This window comes from Delphinapterus leucas, chromosome 17 (assembly GCF_059928025.1).
Source record: "Delphinapterus leucas isolate spDelLeu-1000000601 "Yukka" chromosome 17, BTC_Dleu_Yukka2, whole genome shotgun sequence".
Classification (NCBI taxonomy): Eukaryota; Metazoa; Chordata; class Mammalia; order Artiodactyla; family Monodontidae; genus Delphinapterus; species Delphinapterus leucas.
This window is the reverse complement of record NC_143145.1, coordinates 2,511,402-2,531,811: the sequence shown is the minus strand read 5'-3', so window position 1 is coordinate 2,531,811 and position 20,410 is coordinate 2,511,402. Positions and strand designations below refer to the sequence as shown.

Below are 20,410 nucleotides of genomic sequence, written 5' to 3'. Positions count from 1 at the left end.
CACGAACCCACATTGCTGCACATCAAAGGGACAAAATAAATGCTTGGTAAGATTAACTGCCACCGGATGTACCCCATCCTGAGGTCTGGCCACAAAGGTGGTCTCCAAGCCTCTCGCCTCACTGCCACTCTGGAGCCGCCCACCCTGAGAGGCCTCCCCAGCCCGCCCGGGAGGGGGTGCCGCAACCTCTGGGGGCCGGCATCTCACCCCAGCTCTTCTCCTCTCAGCAAAGGCGGGTCACTCCCCCACCTCCAGCACGAGGACTAAGCTGCACGGGGACAGACATGGCGCCCTATCCACCCCCAGTGGCCTGGCACATGTGGGCACCCGAGGAAGGTGAGCAGGGTAAATGAGAGGTGATCGACACACGGATGAAAGAACAAAGAGTGGCCCACGTGGTGCACACTCCACCACCCCCAACTCTCCAGAAAAGGTTCTTAACTCATCCGGGCCACTTTCTCAGGCCTATTTTTTTTTTTTTTTTTTCTTTTTTTTGCGGTACGCGGGCCTCTCACTGCTGTGGCCTCTCCCACTGCGGAGCACAGGCTCCGGACGTGCCAGCCCAGCAGCCATGGCCCACGGGCCCAGCCGCTCCGAGGCATGTGGGATCCTCCCGGACCGGGGCACGAACCCGTGCCCCCTGCATCGGCAGGCGGACTCCCAACCACTGCGCCACCAGGGAAGCCCAGGCCTCTTATTTTTAAAGATGAAAAATAAAACACCGGGGATGCCAAAGGGAAAACATGTTGAAACACAGCAACCTAAACACTAAGAGTGACGAGCCTGCTCCTTTATTAACGTGCCTGACAAGACAGGTACGGCACCTGCTGTGCTGTGAAATGCCCAAGCGCATCTGCCTGCAGAGCACCCTGACGCCAGGGGGCCTGTTCATAACTGAAGGGGCCGCATGCTTCTCTAACTGATCTGCACCACGCTGGGCCTTAGCTTGTGCTCTCTGAACAAGAAACATTTTACCATGTTCAGAGAAACTTTCCTGTAACAGCCAAAATAAATAGATTGTTTAAATATTTTACTAGACACATGTGGAATTCTAGAATGAAACATGCTTCTAAATAGTTTGGCCCCTTATCCAGTTGGAAAATTACAGATTTTAAAACTTTCTTAGACAACGGGGAAAATTAAATACCTGGCCACATTTTTAGGGCCTAAGGCACCCCCGGTGGTAATTTGGAAGGGATGTCAGCGTTTTCATATACCAGGCTTAGTAATGCTAACCTGAGTGCAAACTCTGAGAATCCGAGTATTTCTGGAAATATCCATCACTCAGCCACCTAAAGTCCACAGTAAACTCAGATTTAAGTCGATAATAACAACAATATGATGAGAGTAAAACAAAACAAACAAACACACACAGCATTCTTTGGTGTCTTCTTCAGCCAGGCCCTATTCTGAGCGCGGGCATGTCTCCTGCCCAACAACCCGGGCTGGTCTGCGACTGACCTCACTTTACGAACGAGTGAGAGGCAGCAGGGTTCAAGGGCTTACCCAGCTGGTGGCCGCGTCTGGAGGCACCTCGGGGGAGGTGGGCACGCGCTGGGCCAGAGCTTGGGAACGCCACACACTCCCGAACGCCCAGCCACCAGCTGGCTGGGACCTCTGACTCCACGAGAGCATCCGAGGACATCCCCCCCACCCCACCCCACCCCCGCCAGGGGACACGGGGAAAGCCCATCGGAGGAGGCTGAAGGGACAGGAGACCGGGGACAGCCGTCAGCCAGCGTGCGGTGCTCCGTGTGCCGACACTCACGGGCGTGTGAGGCCCGGGGCCAGGACCCCGTGGAAGCCCAGGCGGCACTTACCGATCTGCAGCAGGATCGGCGTGACCAGCGCCGTCTCCATGGCGTAACAGAACTCCCTGCCAAACATCACAGCCCCGTGCATCACCCACAGGCGCACGGGGATGCGGTCTATGGACCCCTCGCTGACGGTCTCGTCGTGCGTCTCCGCCTCCGCGCTCCCCGGCTTCTGCAGGTCCGGCAGGGGCACCGGCAACTCCTGAACTTGCAGAGATTCTGAGTCGGCATTCTGCGGAGCCATTTTCATTACCACCAAAAAAATATATATATATATATTTACTCTATCTATATAAATAATTCTATCATATATCTTTAAGGATAAATTAAGACGTCTTCTCTTTCTGCTTCAGTGTGTTCCTCCAGCAAGTAATAATACTTATATTCCTCTTTGTACAAACAGGTATCTCGAAACTTCTCATAATCGGATGAGACACGCAGCAGAATAGAACGATTTTTGGTTGGATTCAACATATGGCTTGCTGGTTTACTGTGAATTAGAGTTAAAAATCCATAAATGCCATTCAGTTAATACCAGTTTCATCATCATTACTGAAGAAGTGCTGAAGCTCCTTTCCTTGCTACAGAGAGGTGGGCAGGTGACACACAGAGGTAGGCCGCCGTCGCTCCCCATCGAGGGACTGGTTGATCTGCAAGAGAGGAAAAGCCCTGCCCGGTCAGACGGGGCCTCAGGGCCTCCCAACGCAGGATCCGGGCGCCCTGCTCGAGGGGCTGGTCCTCAGCCTCTCGGAGACCATGGGCCTCCGTTCACTGGTCCTTACCCTAGGTCATCTGCGGAGAAAACAAAACCCAGTTTTTAGAAGAACAACATTTTCCTGCATGGACTCAATCATGGGGGGAGGATAGAGATGGGACAACAAAGGGAGAAAGGGAAACAGAAAGAGAGCTCCTCGGCAGTGACAGCCCGCTGGGTGCGGGGACCCCGCCCAGGGAAGGGGCACATGGGAGGCTCAGAGTCCACCCTGAGGTGCTGGATTCCTGTTGTGGGCCGTCTACAGCCGTGGTCCTTGACCTGTTTGTTATGAAGCCTTTTGCTAATGAAATGAAAGAGTGCCTCTCCGGGAAAAAACATACACGCAACATGTGCCGAACACTGAACACCACGTTGAGGGGCCTGAGGACCCCCACCCGCACAGGACATTCCACGGGGCCCTGGAACCCGTCCCTCAATCCTATGTTTCCACCATCCCGGTACCTATGACCCAGCTTTGTGACGCTGTCTCTACCTGGATGAACACACCACTACCAAGTGTGGATTGCCGAGAACCTAACTAGAAATGTCCCCTTAGAAAGGTTTTAGGAAAGCAACCACCTGCCCTGTGCAAGGCCAGAGCATGGATGCAGTAACAGCCTTGCTCTTCTGCACATGGCCTTCCGTTCAACCCGAGGTGAAATCACAGAAAATGTGATTTTACATTAAGGTAGATCGGTAGCTGAGGTCTTACCGAAAATTTTCAACCATCGTTTTAAATAAAAATATTTCTGGTTAATATTCACTTAACCCAAGATGACCTTAATTCCTTCTCCCCTTCTCCCCAGAAAGGACCAGAAATCAAGGGGTGGGCTTCGCCGAGTGCCCTCCTCAGGGAGCCCTGGAAGTGATGGCGGGTCCCCGGCCTGACTGCTGGCACCGCTGAGCTGCTACCCTGGGGCTCCGGAACCCCAGCTTCACTACTCCACCACGCTGGGGTCTCCTCATGCTCTCTTTCCTTCAGCCCAAACTTCCCAGGGAATCACAGGTCCAAGTGATCCTACCTACATATTTGCTTCTTAGGCCCCAAGTTTAATGACAATTCCAAACTGCAGCCTTCACACCTGAGATTTCTCTCACGTTTACAAATGTCCTCTCTACTGTATAATCAGTATCTGGATTAAAACAGCATTTCCGGGATTCCCGAGTGGCGCAGTGGTTAAGAATCCACCTGCCGATGCAGGGGACACGGGTTCGAGCCCTGGTCCGGGAAGATCCCACATGCCGCGGAGCAACCAAGCCCGTGCACCACAACCACTGAGCCTGCGCTCTAGAGCCCGTGAGGCACAACTACTGAGCCCACGTGCCACAACTACTGAAGCCCGCGTGCCTAGAGCCCGTGATCTGCAACAAGAGAAGCCACAACAATGAGAAGCCCACGCACCGCAATGAAGAGTAGCCCCTGCTCACCGCAACTGGAGAAAAGCCAGTGCGCAGCAACAAAGACCCAAAACAGCCAAAAATAAATAAATGAATGAATGAATGAATGAATTTATTTGAGGGGAAAAAAAGTATTTCCAAACTGGCACCCTGCTACAATCTTTTTACAAAACATTACCATGAAACTCTCTCACATATACAATGTAAACAAAACAGTATGAAAACAAAACACCCAGCATGAACACCTGCCAACACCCTACGGTTCTCATTCCACCCCTGCCCTTCGAGTGATTCCCATCCTGAGACAAAAATCTCAGGACCTTCCCTTGAGTCAACCTGTCACTCTTACACCAAAACAGGGTCAGTGATTTTAAATGCCTTTTTCCACTAGGTAAGGGGTCATTTTCATGTGAAGACAGAACATCCAGACGTGTCTTGAAAACCTACACTGACTGACCAGCCCAGCGACTGCAACTAGTTTTCTCAGAAATGCTGAGGACTCAGTTATAATCATCAAACCCTTCAGTTCTGTCCCCTCACCCCTTGTGCCGCTGTGTGTCTGTCCTGAGACTCAGGCCCGAAATACAGCAAACTCCGCTAGGAGTCGTTTCAGCAACGGCTAAAAGGTAGGCAATAAAGCTGTGTAATAGCGCACTCAAATTGTTTTAAGGCCGTGGGTCTCACCCGGGGCCAACCGGCACCCTTGGGGACCCCACCCTGGGTGATGGCTGGAGATGTTTTTGGTCGTCACGACTAGGGGGAGGGGTTGCTACTGAGGCTCAGAGCGGAGGTCAGGGATGGGCTCAGCGCCCTGCAGCAGCCAGGATGCCTCCACAGCAGAGCATGGCTGTTCCCTAAGGTTATTATTAGACAGGAAAAAGGCTCGCCTAAAAACGCTGAAACCCTTATCACACTCTGAATCAATCAGCTAGCCCAGAAGCTGCAAACTCAACTTCACTTCGAGTTGAAGTGAACTCACTTCCCTTTGTTTTCCTAAACCAGCCTCTGCTCAAAGCAGAACAGGAAGCGCAGGTGAGCTCAAGGCACTGGCTCCTGGAGGACGGGTGGCATCTAGGGTCAGGTGTATAAGCAGGAAGAGGTGCAACCTGTTCCCTCCCAGTCGATCACCTAGGCCACAGGTGGTGGCATTTCCTGGTATTTATTTGCAAAGAGAAGGTGGGTAAGAGCCAGCGAGGGGCTGCAAAGGAAGCACAGCCAGCCGCCTGGCCTCCATCATGTTCAGACTCTGGGTTCCAACCCCAGGCCTACGGCTGCACTTGCTGAAGGGCCTGCGGAATCGGCTAAAGATGGCTAAGCAAGAAGTCTTGAATTTACTGGGAAAGCAAAGGAGGTAGAGACCGAACCCTTGGGGAGCAAAGGGCCCTGCGTCCTTAGGAAAGCCGCACGCCAACAGACCACCAGGTCAGTGCAAGCGTGTCCCCTCTACAATGCAAAGCAAGTCACCACACCCGAGTCCCTCCTGTTTGGGGTTCCCACTAAATTTCTAAGAATGGTCCAACAGTGGCCTCTGGAAAGAACGTGAGGGAGGGAGAGGGAGGGAGCCCCTGGCTGGACGCCTCCACTCACAGGACTTCGAACAGGGTCCCTCACAGCCAGGGGCGGGCACAGCTGCCTAACCTGTCAGCGGAGTCTGCTTCACACTCGGCGTCCTGCTGGCCAGTCTGGTGGCCCGGGGACTGTGCACTTCCAGACATACCCATGGGTCCCACTTTAACCCCGGCCACGAGCACCGTCTTCTCAAAAGGGGAGCCTGCCCAGGGCTGGGGCGGGGCTGTGACCTGTTGGGGGGCGCGTCCAACATCCAGATCCTGCCCTGACGCTGTTTCGGGCCGGGGGTGGGGGGGGGGGGCAGAGGGAAGAACTCAGCCTGCAGGGCAGGAGGGCCCTCCACCCTCGCTGTGTCCCGTTTTCCCAATGGCCGTGCGGTTGTCTCGACATGATTTATTTACAAGTCCACTCCCAGCACTTGGAGATTTCTCCCTTATCATCTCACACTGACTCCGTCTGCAGTGGGTCTATATGTCTCGGTTCGTTCCCTGTTCTCTACGTCCCGCGAGCCCGTCTGCCCGCACCCAGCAAGGCACTATGCAAGGACAGAGCCGCCAGCAGGTCCTGAGGTCTGGGGAGCCACTTCCCTCTGTAGCTTCTCTTCCCAGAGCTCTCCTTTTCACTCCTACCTTTTTATTTGCAAGAGCTTTATGAGTGTGTGACCTTTAAGAGCTTGACTAGCTCGGGGGGGGCGGGGGGGGGCGGAGGGGGGATGTTGGTATTTTCAGTGAGATTCCACTGATTTTATAAACTAGCCGAGGGAGAACTGCCATTCTTAGGGCAGTCTCTCTATGTATCCAAGTCCACCCCAGTGCCTTTCGGGAGGATGTCAAAATATTCCTTCTACAGTTTTGCACATTTCTTGTTAAGTTTCTTCCTAATTATTTTATCTTTTTTGTGGCCACTGTAGACGGGATTCTCTCTTCCTTTGTATTTTCCAACTGGTTGGTTTGCATATGTGAAGGGGAGGAGTGCTTGTTCATTTCCTCAGGTATAATTTATACTTGGTGAAAAGGTACCATTCAATCAGTTTTGACTAATTTATGTGGAGACACAGAACATTTCCAATGTCCTGGAAAGTCCACGTGAGTCCCTTCCCATCTAGTGAATGCTAGCGATTTTTATACTTTAATTTGATAACCTAGTTCTTTAACTGAGTGAAAATGGGGGAAAGGGAGACTATAGCCAAATTAACAGCAAATCTAACCATTACCAAGATGCATCTAGTCCCCCGCTTACCTGAATGGAGAATTGGACTCGCCCCCCCCCCCCCCGCCCGGCCCAGTCTGAACTAAGCACAGCACCTGCTCGGGGCGGGGGACAGGGACCCAGGGGGAATGCGGGCACCCTTCCTGGGCTCTAAAAGCCTCCCCTTTATAGCTTCCCACCCTTACTCTGTCTTGAGGGCCCCTCCCCATCAGTGCTCTGCTCTGCCAGAAAAGGGAAGGAGGGCAGCTTTGAGAAGAAGAAAAGGAAGGCGTGAGCGGAGTAAGGACGCCTGCGCTCAGGGTGTCACCACGCCCACGGGACCGAAGGGACACACAAAACCAGATTCGCTGCTCATGACATGGTGCCGTGAAGCAATCTTACAGCAGGCAAACTGTTTTCTTTAAGGAAGCTATTTCATACAAAGGCCGGTGTTGTTAACTATATAATATCTAAAGCCATGAAAATGCTCTCTTCTGAAGCACCTAATGTAAAAAAACATGCCCAAGCTAAATGACAACAGACTGAAGCAATGTGAGGAGGATTAGCTGCTACTTCCCGAAAGCACTGGCAGCTGTGTGTTCCTAAGGGCCTCCTCTTGAGCTGCTGAAAAGTGTGGAGAAGTTTGCGTTATGACCTGTTCCGGTGTCTGCTCTTCAAAGAAACCAGACGACCTCCGAAGACAGGTTTCACCCTGGAGCCTGCCGCAGGGCCTGCCGGGCTGTCACTGAAAGCGATTTGGTTATGGTTCGCAGGTGCACTGAAACAAGTGAGACTACAACTGTTCCCATCAACAACTTCCCCTGCTGTCCTGTTTCTAATTCAAGGGTAACTGGTGCCAAAACACGTGACTTCCTACAATTTGCTGTGTGGAAATGTGGCTGTGTCACGTCATCAGAAAGTTAACTGCAGAATCATTTCTTTTTTTTTTTTTTTTTTTTTTTTTTGGCCGTACGTGGGCCTCTCACTGCTGTGGCCTCTCCCGTTGCGGAGCACAGGCTCCGGACGCGCAGGCTCAGCGGCCATGGCTCACGGGCCCAGCCGCTCCGCGGCATGTGGGATCCTCCCGGACCGGGGCACGAACCCGTGTCCCCTGCATCGGCAGGCGGACTCCCAACCACTGCGCCACCAGGGAAGCCCCCAGAATAATTTTTGACAGGCAACCCCAGCTTCAGTTACAGTGAAGAGGCTACGTGACAATCACAATACTCCGTGTGAATGCGGTAACGAAGGTCAGTGACCCACACGTGCTGGAAAATGGACAAAGAGGGGTTAACGCACGTTTGTTCCCTTCACAGGCCCCCACGTGCAGGCGTGCGTGCAGCCTTCCAGTCACGGGAGACATGCGGCGCATGCTGCGCGGTGCCTGGTGGTTTTGTGCACGCACCATTTAAAACAGGCATCTCTACCCTCGGAAAATCCACTACAACTGCTGGTATCTTCATAAGACATCGCCAGCTATTAGCCTCAGCGGAGCCCGTCTGACTTCCCTAACTTTCCGCAGCACACAGCACTAATCTAGGACGACACCGAAGCCGGGGAGGCCGGGCCAACAGCTGCACCCCACACAGAAGAGCAGCTTTTGGACCAAGAGTTAAAAAGGTGTAAAATCAAATCAAGCAAGGTCGAAGTACCCTTGACAAGAAGGAAAAAACATTCTGGTAAATTTGTTTATAAAGTTATTTCCTCTCGGGACTTCCCTGGTGGTCCGGTGGTTAAGAATCTGCCTACCAAGGCAGGGGACGTGGGTTCGATCCCCGGTCAGGGAACTAAGATCCCCCATGCCGCGGGACAACTAAGCCGGTGCGCCACAACTACTGAGCCTGCGCTCTAGAGCCCACGAGCCACAACTACTGAGCCCACGTGCTACAACTACTGAAACCCGCATGCCTAGAGCCTGTGCTCCGCAACAAGAAGCCACCATGATGAGAAGCCCCCGCTTGCCGCAACTAGAGAAAGCCCACACGCAGCAACAACGCAGCCAAAAATAAATAAATAAATAAATTTACATTTTAAACAAACAAAAAAAGATGGGCCAAAGACCTGAACAGACACCTCACCAAAGGGGACACGGAGATGGCAGATAAGCACCTGAAAAGATGCTGCATATCATCTGACATCAGGGAAATGCAAATTAAAACAACGAGATACCACTATTCTATGCCTGTTAGAATGGCCCAAGTCCAGAGCACTGACACCACCGAACGCTGGTGAGGCTGTGGAGCAACAGGAACCCTCGTTCACTGCTGGTGGGAACGCAACAAGGTGCAGCCACTTCGGAAGGCAGTTTGGTAGCTTCTCCCAAAACTAAACACACTCTTACCATGCGATCCAGCCATCCTGCTCCTTGGTATTCGCCCAAAGGAGCTGAAAACTTAGGTCCACACAAAAACCTGCACATGGATGTTTAGAGCAGCTTTATTCATAATGCCCAAAACTTGGAAACAACCAAGATGTCCTGCAGTAGGTGAATCAATAAATACATCAATGAAACAGTATCCAGCACTAAAAAGAAATGAGCCATCAAACCATGAAAAGCCACGGAGAAGCCTTAAATGCACATTACTAAGTGAAAGAAGCCCGTCTGAGAAAGCCACACGCTACAGGATTCCGACTACATGACATTCTGGAAAAGGCAAAACTACGGAAACAGTAAAAGGATCAGTGGTTGCCACCCGCCGTGTGTGTGGCATGAGGGTGGAAAGAATGAGCAGAGCATAGATGTTTAGGGCAGTGAAGCTACCACTATCTAATGGCAGATACACGGCACTGCACGTGTGCCCAAACCCAGGAACGTACCACCAAGAGCGACCTCAACGTCAACTCTGGGCTCTCGAGGATGAGGACGTGTGGATGGAGGATCGACCATTTACCAAACACAGCACGCTGGCGGGGGAACCTGGTAATGGGGGAGGCTCTGTGTGTCTGAGGATGGGGGTTTACAGGAGGAACTCTGTGCTTTATGCTACATTTTGCTGTGGACCTAAAACTGTTCTAAAAAATAAAGTTTATTTTTTTTAAATGTTGTGTCCTTACATTAGAAAAACAGAAGACACAGTCAAAAACATCTGGCCAGAAAGGCATTAAGGGGTGGTCGTGCCATGACTTGGGGACCCTTTCTCACACCTGAAATTATCCAGTTGCGAATTGACCTGCCTCAGGTATTATGTGTGTCACTTGCAGAAACCCAGGTTGGTTTCCTGTGATCACTCACTCAAATGTGCCTCTAGTCTAGCGTATTTGGGCTAAAGAATTATAAAATTAACATAGACTTAAACTAGACATGTTTAACACACAGCTCAACATCCATGTGGATTAGTGTGTGTTCTGGCCTGAACGTCTGTGTCCCCCTCAGATACACACGTTGAAACCCTACCCTCCAAGGTGATGGATTAGGAGGCGGGGCCTCCAGGAGGTGACCAGGTTATGAGGGCAGAGCCCTGTGAATGAGATCAGTGCTCTTATGAGACCCCAGAGACATCTATGAACCAGGAAGCAGGCCCCCTAAGACAGACTTCCCCCGTCTATGGTATTCTGTTATGGCAGCCAAATGGACTGAGACACTGAATCTGTCTGAAACAAGTAGATTCCTGGGTTCCACCGGGCCCCACCGAAACAGAACTCTGGGGAAGGGCCCAAGAACCTGTAGGCCAACTCGCTCCAAGTGTGAGCCACTGGCTGCAGGCACGTCGCCGGCCGTGCCCCCTTCGCTCTCAAGGGTCCCGGCTGGCCAGCGCACTGCCCCTCTAGATAGAAATGACCAAAAGCTGATCTACGACTTAACTCTTCATAACCCAGGCTTTGAGCGTTCTGTGTCACAAGACCTAGTCAAGGACACTTCAGAAACCGAACGTGACGCACGCCAGACCTGACACCCCTTTTGATTTGTGCTCCTTTCCATCAGTCTGCTGTGAAGTTGGGGCCGGGGGGACGAGGAGGGATGTGACTGTGTGTGTTCTTGTGCGTGCCTATGTGTGTCTGTCAAATATTCGCAGTATTAAGAGACTGAATGGAAGGAAATCTGGAAAGGGGCCCCAGGGCGCCAGGGGATGAAACTATTGCTACAGTGTAACAAGTCAGTCTAATTAAAGCACCTCTCAAGTCACGAGTAGCCTGCAATGAGCAGAGACAGCCCAGACCTGGGCACTGCAGGCATCCAGCGCGCTTCTCCTGGGCTTCTCTTCTGTTGACTACACAGCCCAGCCCTGCACCCTGGTCCCTCCCCGGACAGGGTCCGGTCTCTTCAACCAGAAGGCACCCTGCAAGGCAGCTCTCGGCACACGCCACACCCACTGTGAGCTCTCAGAGCCATGGACTCAGCCCCTCTTGTGTGTCTGCAGGACAGACAGTCCCGGCTGTCAAGGTCCTGGCAGCGTGGCATCCTTGGAGGTGGCCTGGGCCCTCTCTTTGCCTCCAGGTGCCATCAGACCCGGGGGGGCACCCAACACCAGCATCCCAACCTTTCTCCCACCCTGGCACCCCGGGGAAGGGAGAAGGAGCTCCCTGCAGGAGGTAAGTGGGCCTGGGCCGCCCATCCACGGGCCAAGCGAGGAGCAGCTCAGGTCACTCTGGGTGGGCACAGGCACCCGGATGGCTTTATAATCATGAATTCGCAAGCACGGAAGGCAGAGGACCAGGCTAAGCATGACTACTCCCTTCAAAAAAGAAAAACCAACTTTTAGAAATCCCTCCCCCTTTAGAGAGGAGAGCAGGATAATCGCAGAGCTCGAGGAAAATCCATTGCTCTTCTGAATAGGAAGCAGAAGCCAACGTGTCAATGCCAATGAATAGTAGAGATCGTTCTTTATGCGCCTTTAAACTGGCACACTGCAATTTAAGTAAACTTTCAAAATACACACTCTACTTCAGAACTATTTGTTAAAAGTCACCCCCCCACCCCACCCCCAGATAGATCACAGCATCTCACAATGTCACGCCTATGTGGGATTCTTCAGGAATCACTGTCTTCAATGAGACAGGACACAAGAGCAGTGGCTCTCACCGTTGGGGTTTACATGTGGCGCACCCCAAACCCTCGCCGTCCTGCCTGTCGGGGTTCCCGGTGCCCTGTGTAGAGCCAACACATCTAACACGTCTAAGCAGACTCGTGCCCGAGCAGCTGGGAGGGCTGCGCTGGCCCTGCCTCCTCAGAGGTAATCTGTAGGCATCAAAAGGGCTTCCGCCAGCCCTGGGCTTCCTGGTCCCCAGGGCAGCAGGAGGACCACCTCTGATTCCCCCACCCCGGCCAACATCTGGGACCCCGAGGGCGGGCAGAGAGCAGGATGGGAGGCACGGGCTCAGATAGACCTAAAGGACAAGTGAGGTCACATCTAAACCAGAGGGGAAGAGCCTCGGCCCACGGTGCTCCCTGCAGAGGGTCTGGCAGGCACGCCTGAGCCCATCCGTGTGCGCCCAGCACGCTGGGTGAACCTGGGCTAGCTGCGCACCCAGAGCGGTGAAGCGCATCAGGGGCAGAGCCCTCCTGGAAGGGTACCAAGAGGCTCCCGAGAACAATGACCCTCCAGTTGCGAAGCAACCGGCCAAGGGCAGGGCGCTGACGGAAAGGATGCCGGGCAGTTGACTCTCTCCACTCCCAGGGCCTTGGGTTTTCTCTGACAGCACACCCAACTCCAGAAGCCCCTTTCTCATCCAAAAAGGGAACATCAGAATTGCCAACAGAGCCACGAACTCCTACCAAGAATTCCTAGGACCTCCAGGGACAGGGCACAGCTGCAGGTCCTGCATGGTTGCAGCCCTGCCCAGACATGGAGGACTGCATCATCTCTTAGGAAAGGAACCTACAAGCAGGACGAGGGGGTGAGTGGCGTGGAGCTCATGACAAGCACCGGGGAGCCAGCACCCCCCTTCCTGACTCCAGTCCAGAAGGAGCAAGGAAGGCTCGGCTCTCCTCCACCGGACAACCTCGGGGGAGCCCCGGTCAGCTCCGATGCCAGGTGTGTGGGAGCCCCCTGCCCGACCCCCGCCAGCACAGAGAGCACCATACAGGACTCCGTGCTGCCCCTGCCCTTCTGCCCCGGGGACAGGGCAGCTGCCGCTCTGGACCATCTAAAAGCACAGTATCAGGTAAAAATAAGCAGAAAGGCACGTGGAAGCAAACTCGGCAAACTCTAGTGACAGCTTACATGACAGAAGACGTGTTTAATATTGGACCCTATCAAAGCACATACTATCTATCCTACTTCCTAAAATTGAGAGGGCACGGCATTAGGACGGAACTCAAGCACCCTCCCGAACAGAATATCCATCTTCACCAGAATCTACTAAAGCAAACTGTTCCCGACACGCGAAGGAAAGCGAGGCCTAGCATCCAACACCCAGAAAGCTCATGTGGGAGGAAATTACACTGAGACAAGGACGCACTGCTTTGTCCCCAAAGGAGACATTCTCTGCAATGGTTACCTTCTTAGAAAAATACAGAAAGACCCGCTCACCTAACTTTTCACCTCTGACCTTTATATGGTTTTCCTTCATTTGCACAATCAGGTGAGTAGGAGGGTTTTTGTTTTCTAATTAAAAAGCTGCCAGAGGTTTTTCTTTCTTCCCCTTCTTCTGAATGCTTCTAGCATCAATTTGCTAGTTTAAGCCGCTGGGGTCAGAGTGAAGCTTTGGCTACCATGGAAACAGCAGCATGCTTTTCAACTGGGCGGCTCCTGGAACCCCAGCTAAGCCTACGAAAACTGAGCTCCAGGGTCCACCTAAAATGCCAAGTGGGAAGCCACTTCCAACAGTTCCAGGAGAGACAAGTATTTCTCCAAACTTCTCATTACTTCATCTAAGGCGCAGGGCCAGGTACCAATAAACGCAGGTTCTGTCATCCACGATATGGAAGAGACAGGCAAGCTGCCTACTCGTAACAACCAAATGGTACTTTTTAAACAATGAAAAGAGAGATTCCTCACATTACACACATATAATCAAAAACAAGGAATTCCCTGGCAGTCCAGTGGTTAGGACTCAGCACTTTCACGGCCGTGGGCCCGAGTTCAATCCCTGCTAGGGGAACTAAGATCCCGCAAGCCTCAAGGCACGGCCAAAACAAAAAGGAAAAAGAATAGACCTCAAAGACGGGTAGAATTAAGGGATGCCACTAAAGACTGCTGAGATGTAATGAACCCTTCTGATGGTACTTACGTGGGATATCAAATCAAAGCAGTTTCCAGACTCTCCGTGTACCCTAAGGCAAAAAAGGATGCGGTGCTACAAAAGGAGAACTGGAGACAACTCAACTGTCTAACAATATGGGATTATGTGAATTACATAAACACAAAATGTCAATGTTTTTAAAAAGAGGAAGTACGAAATATATTTGAGGAATGTTAAAATCAAAACTAGTTTTTTTTTAAAAGGTAACATTTTGGTGAATGAAGGGAACATACACAGCTTTAGTTTGGGGTTAAATTCATTCTTACTCTCTGAGACCATAAAAACAAACAACAGGGGCTTCCCTGGTGGTGCAGTGGTTAAGAATCCGCCTGCCAATGCAGGGGACACGGGTTCGAGCCCTGGTCCGGGAAGATCCCACATGCCGCGGAGCAACTAAGCCCATGCGCCACAACTACCGAGCCTGAGCTCTAGAGCCCGCGAGCCACAACTACTGAGCCCGCGTGCCACAATTACTGAAGCCCATGCACCTACAGCCCACGCTCCGCAACGAGAAGCCACTGCAATGAGAAGCCCGCACACCGCAATGAATAGCCCCACCTCGTCGCAACTAGAGAAAGCCTGTGCACAGCAACAAAGACCCAATGCAGCCAAAGATAAATAAAAATAAAATAAATTAAAACAACAACACCACCACCGCCACCACCACCACCCAGCATTCTGCAGTCACCGCCCTGACCCTTGCACACCTGAATGTGGCTGAAGGTCAGGACTCCACACAGAGGGGATGAGTCATGCCTGCACCATTTACAAGACAGACTGGCACTGCGGAGCTACCAAGAACGTGGTCTAAAGCCACACTGCAGACCTTGTGAAGTCTCTACACCCTTCAAAAACCTTCCCACCGACTCATGGTTACCTACAGTCGGTTTTGCCCAGAAGAAGGCGCGGTCCAAGGACAGTCCCCATCGGGGAACCCCTGTGCTGGGCCTCAGGCCCACTGCAGGCAGGGGACAGGAGAAGGCAAGGCAGTGGCTTCCTCGGCCCAGCTCAGGGAACCGGCTGGAGCGCACAGGACAGCTCCCACGAAGGGGGAGGGGGCAGGAGGGAGCTTCCCGAATGGCGCCAATCAGACTGCAAGCTCACGGAATCTGTCCTCTCCTCTACAGAGAGGGGTAACCCCTTCACCTGCAAGGCCCCCGATGTTCTGTGAGGAAGAAACCCAGTTTGGTACCTGAATCCCCCTGCTGCCTGGAAAGGTCAGCTATTCAGAACCAGTGCTTTCCTGGGATCCCCGGAAGCTGAAGTGCTCAAAGTAAGCAGTACTATCACCTGTGCAATTAATCATGACAGTCCTGGCTCCATCAAAAATGACTTCTGGGGCTTCCCTGGTGGCGCAGTGGTTGAGAGTCCGCCTGCCGATGCAGGGGACACGGGTTCGTGCCCCGGTCTGGGAAGATGCCACGTGCCGCAAAGCGGCTGGGCCCGTGAGCTATGGCCGCTGAGCCTGCGCATCCAGAGCCTGTGCTCCGCAAAGGGAGAGAGGCCAGCGTACCGCCAAAAAAAAAAAAAAATCAGACTTTTAATGGTGACAAATAAAAGACCTCATTTGTGGGGGGCGGGGAGGGGAAAGAAGCAGATTATAAGTCAAGTACACATTATGGTCCCATTAAGTTTTTTTTTTTTTTTAAGGCATGGATGCAGAGGTATTCTGCGTGATTCATCATTTTATCTCTCTCTCTATCTCTCTATACTTATTGCTTCTGCAGAACCCCAAATTATTTTTTAATTTAAAAAAAGGTAACAGATTTTTCTGGTTGCCCCATCCAAACATCACATAAGATCTTGATATGTGGAATGATATTCAGGAGTGTTCTACAACAAAGATGAATCTCAGATGGCCTAGACAGTGCAGAGAGAGGTTTGCAACACCACGCAGCCTGAGAGGGTTGGATGGGGAGAGGAGGGGCAGGGGTGGCGGGTTTGAAAAGCCACCTGTGGACTCACTGAGCTGCTGGCAGGTCCACGGACAGCTGGTACGGACTCGAAACTGATCACCAAGAAGCATCTCAGAAGCTTTCCCCAATCTGACACCAGCAATAAAGTGAATCAAGATTGTTCTATAACCGCACCCAGGAACACAGCAGGTCCCTCCCAAACATTCTGGTACATGGAGGCTATTCCTCCCTCCTGTGTCCCTGGCGAGACCCTTCACTCGGTGGCTACTCCAGCTTCCAATCTCAACCACGGGGCTTTTCATTCGATAACACCTATAGCCCCTCTTGGAGCTCAGATTTATCTCTGCTTTATTTAGCCTTCTCCCCACTGGACTGACGTCAGACACCCGCCCCTAGCTGCACCACCACCTACTTTGTTCATCACAGATTCGCCCACAATGCACTGCACTCAGGGGTACTCATGGTCAGCCTCGACTACCAGCAAGGAGTCAGGGTCAACTCTTTTCTCTCCAGGCCAGGAGTGGCTGGCAAGACAGAAAAGCCCTGCAGCAAGGTCTGAAACAGGTCCACTTTGGATTGAGGAGCTCTACTTCTTGTCCGGGGGTTACAAAGCATCTTCCCCTGCCTGCAGCCCAGAGGGCACCAGACTCCCCAGGCCCAAGGCTGCAAACACCAACAAGCCCCTTTTCTTTCTCATTCATTAACCATGGGTGCTGACACCCCAGGACTAAGCACTGCCCTCCATCTGGGGGCTGCCTCCTGCCAGAGCTGAGAACACAGCCAACACACAGCAGTGGGGGCTTCCCCGGTGGCACCGTGGTTAGTAACCCGCCTGCCGATGCAGGGGATACGGGTTCGAGTCCTGGTCCAGGAAGATCCCACATGCTGTGGAGCAACCAAGCCCGCGCACCACAGGACTGAGCCTGCACTCTAGAGCCCTCGCACCACAACTCCTGAGCCTGTGCGCCACAACTCCTGAGCCCGCGTGCTCCAACTACTGAAGACCGCATGCCTAGAGCCCGTGCTCCACAACAAGAGAAGCCACCGCAATGAGAAGCCTGCGCACCAAAACAAAGAGTAGCCCCCACTCGCCGCAACTAGAGAAAGCACACGCACAGCAAAGAAGACCCAATGCAGCCAAGAATAAACAAATGAATAAATAAATTTATTTTAAAAAAAAACAAAAAAACACAGCAGCGGGAAATAGAGTCTGAGCCTGAAAGGAGGCCCAGAATTCCCAGGCACCTGCCATCCAGGTGAGCGCCAGCACCGGTGCAAGGGCTAGACGGTTCCAAGCACACCTAACACAAGGGCCAGAAGTACATATGCTGCCTTCTGCAAAACGATACCCCAGGGCTTCCCTGGTGGCGCAGTGGTTGAGAGTCTGCCTGCTAATGCAGGGGACATGGGTTTGAGCCCTGGTCTGGGAAGATCCCACATGCCGTGGAGCAACTAGGCCCGTGAGCCACAACTACTGAGCCTGCGCGTCTGGAGCCTGTGCTCCGCAACAAGAGAGGCTGCGATAGTGAGAGGCTCGCGCACCGCGATGAAGAGTGGCCCCCGCTTGCCACAACTAGAGAAAACCCTTGCACAGAAACGAAGACCCAACACAGCCCTAAATAAATAAATAAATTAAGAAAAAAAAAAAGTAAATCCTATTTAAAAAAAAAAAAAAACGATACCCCACACCACACAGTGCAAATCCACACAGGGGCTGCCAAATGTGGCTACAAGTGCTTCCTTCTACCGTTCTGGGGGACAAGCAAGCTCCACCAGGCTCCCCCACCTGGGTGCCTGATGCTGACACAAGTCCAGTGGTGATTGGGATGTAAATATGGTCAGGAAGCCACAGTTAAGACCATAAATACAAAGAATGACCACTGATATTGCCCAAAGAGTGATACCTTTCCAGTAAGCTGGACAAAAGTTCATGAGAGGGGGCTTCCCCGGTGGTGCAGTGGTTGAGAGTCCGCCTGCTGATGCAGGGGATATGGGTTCGTGCCCCGGTCCGGGAAGATCCCACATGCCGCGGAGCGGTTGGGCCCGTGAGCCATGGCCGCTGAGCCTGCGCGTCCGGAGCCTGTGCTCCACAACGGGAGAGGCCACAACAGTGAGAGGCCCGCGTACCGCAAAAAAAAAAAAAAAAAAAGTTCATGAGAGGGAAGCACAAGAGTATTTAAAACCTGGGGAAATAGTTAAAATCAAGCCTCCCTGGGCACAATGGAATCCTCAAATACATAAACATACTGTATCTAGTTATGTAAACTCCACATGACAGTATGACCTGAACATGTATTACAGTCAGTGCATGTGCCTGTAAGATGAGAGGGATCAAAACAGATTAGATTTTACCTCTACTGAAAACGAAAGATAATGCTCTTAAAAGTCACCGCTTTTTAAACACAGCACTCACTTCCCATCCACGAATCAGTTACACTGCACCCTGGACTCCCACACACACACACACACACACACACACACACCTCCCTCAGGTCAGCCCAGCAGAGCATCCTCATACCAGGACCTGTGTTTCAACCTCTCAAAACAGGAGTTAAATTTAAGAACACACAGCACTAACCACAGGACCTTACTGCTTGCGATGACTTTCCAGATGTATTAAACATAAACGCAAGGCACGTGCTTCCTCATTGTAAATAAGCTTGTCTTCCTATCCGGATTTTTTCTGTGTATATGTGTTCTACCAATTAACTACTTTTGCAGTTTTAATCCTACTTTATCTCTTCTACTTTGTTTTGTGTAAAAGGGGAAAAATGAAAAGCTGGAATCCCTCCATAAATAAATAAATAGATAGATAGATAGGTAGATTGGTTGATTTAAGAGGTACAGAGTTTCCACTGGGGGAGAAGAAAAAGTTCAGGAGATGTATAGTGCTTGAGAGACACCTAGAAGATGACCTGGAGAGCTATATGAGCAAGAAATCACATTTTCCCCTGTAGAAGCTCCGTGCATCCCCCAAACAATTCGGCCAACCATCAGTGGGTTTAAACGTGGATGCTGAACCCACAGGGATGCTGGGGCGTGGGCAGGGATGAACCCCTGTGTGACTGTGGGGAGGCAGCAGGAAGACCCAGGACACACACTGCCTGCCGGCCCCCCTCAGGCCACGGCGGCTCCGTGTGCAGCTCAGGGGGTGAGTCAGCAGGGAGGGACAGAGGCAGACAGAACGACAAGAGACAAAAGAGGAACGGCGAGTCGGCTGACCAGGAGGACAGCTCGGTGCTGACTGAGACCTCCGCAGGGCAGGGCACCACGGGCGCCACCTCACATGTCCCCACCTCTGGCCCCCAGGGCAGCCCACCTGAGTCCCCTCTGCCCACACCGGCCCGGCCCCGCACCCTCACCGGGCTCCAAGCCTCCAGTAACTACGTTTTAAACTCCCTTCTGGACCTCCGTCTCCAGACTTTATCCACCCACCCTCCCACCAGCCACGCTCGAGTCCCCACGTCTGTCCCTGTGCCCAAGCTGCAGGACCCACTTCCGGACTCACCTCTGCCCGCTCGTGCCTGCACCCAACACTCGCTCCTGGACCACCGGGCGGGGGCGTGGACATGGGCCCCCTGGCACCGTCCTGTCCCCAGGAAGCACCCCGCCTCCAATCCACCCAGTCCAGAGTCCAGCGGGGCTGCCAGGTAGGGGAAACGGGCTCTGGAGAAGACCCAGAAGTGGTTCCTTTTACTGACAAATAACACCCTCAGGAAAGCTCTTTATTTAAGCTCACTCTCAGTGTGCTTTCCTTTAGACCTGAAACCTGGTGACCACTCATAAATAATACCACCTACTGCACATTCTTGTTATTTATATCACTTTTCCTTTCCTGCGCGCTGTTAGGTCTTTGAAGACTGCATGGCGAGGCCAGTTTTCCCTCTGGAAGGAGGCACCTCCACTTTTAAAGGGACAATTCATAAAAAGTGAGGGCTCTGAGTACAAAAGTCCACATTCCTAAAAAGCCTGCCAATCATAAAATGAGTAACACCCGAATGTATTACAAAACCAGCTCCCCTGTGCCAGGTCTCCCCTCTCCCAGCGCACGCCAGTAACAAACAAAAAACACAAGGATAAAGACCTCTTTACAAGAAGAGCCAACACTATTCCATCTGTTAACAAAAACTAACTGTTGCGTTAAAGGTTGCAAGTTCAAACACAATCTGGCCATTGTAGGCAGTGCCTCAGTTTATCAATGTAACAATGACTCTCTTTCAAAGATTGATAAAGCTCTCAGAAAATAACTCGCCCTCCAGCATTTTTAAGATACTTCGCAGGATAAATATTAGCTTGGGACTTGCCTACATGAGAAGTGAAAGCTGCCAAAGAAGCAGGTTTACAAAGAAAAAAAAGGAACAGCAGTAACCGGACGGGAGCAAAAGCCACCGTGCCCTGGGCCCTGGGCCCCGGGCCCCTGCCTCCCTTCCTGGGCCCCTGACAGGTACTCTGTCTGCAAACCACCCTGGCAGGGAAAATGGAGTTAATTAAAAGGAGAGATTTTAGGATGACCGTTGGTGTGAAAGTGAACAAGGAGCGTTCCAGCTTAACTGTGATTTAAACTCAGTTTCTTGACAGACAGGTAGGTC

General features: G+C 52.2%; 1 protein-coding gene across 2 annotated transcripts in view; it reads right to left on the bottom strand.

The window, feature by feature from the left end:
• SLC45A4 (solute carrier family 45 member 4) overlaps nucleotides 1-20,410 on the bottom strand; it is a 71,445-nt gene that overhangs the window by 29,642 nt on the left and 21,393 nt on the right. For both annotated transcript variants that reach the window (XM_089898665.1, XM_022555215.2), the window contains exon 1: nucleotides 1,821-20,410. This exon is cut by the window's right edge. In XM_089898665.1, coding sequence (XP_089754791.1) covers nucleotides 1,821-2,064 — 244 coding nt within the window. In that variant the 5' untranslated portion in view covers nucleotides 2,065-20,410. The remainder of the gene's footprint in view (nucleotides 1-1,820) is intronic.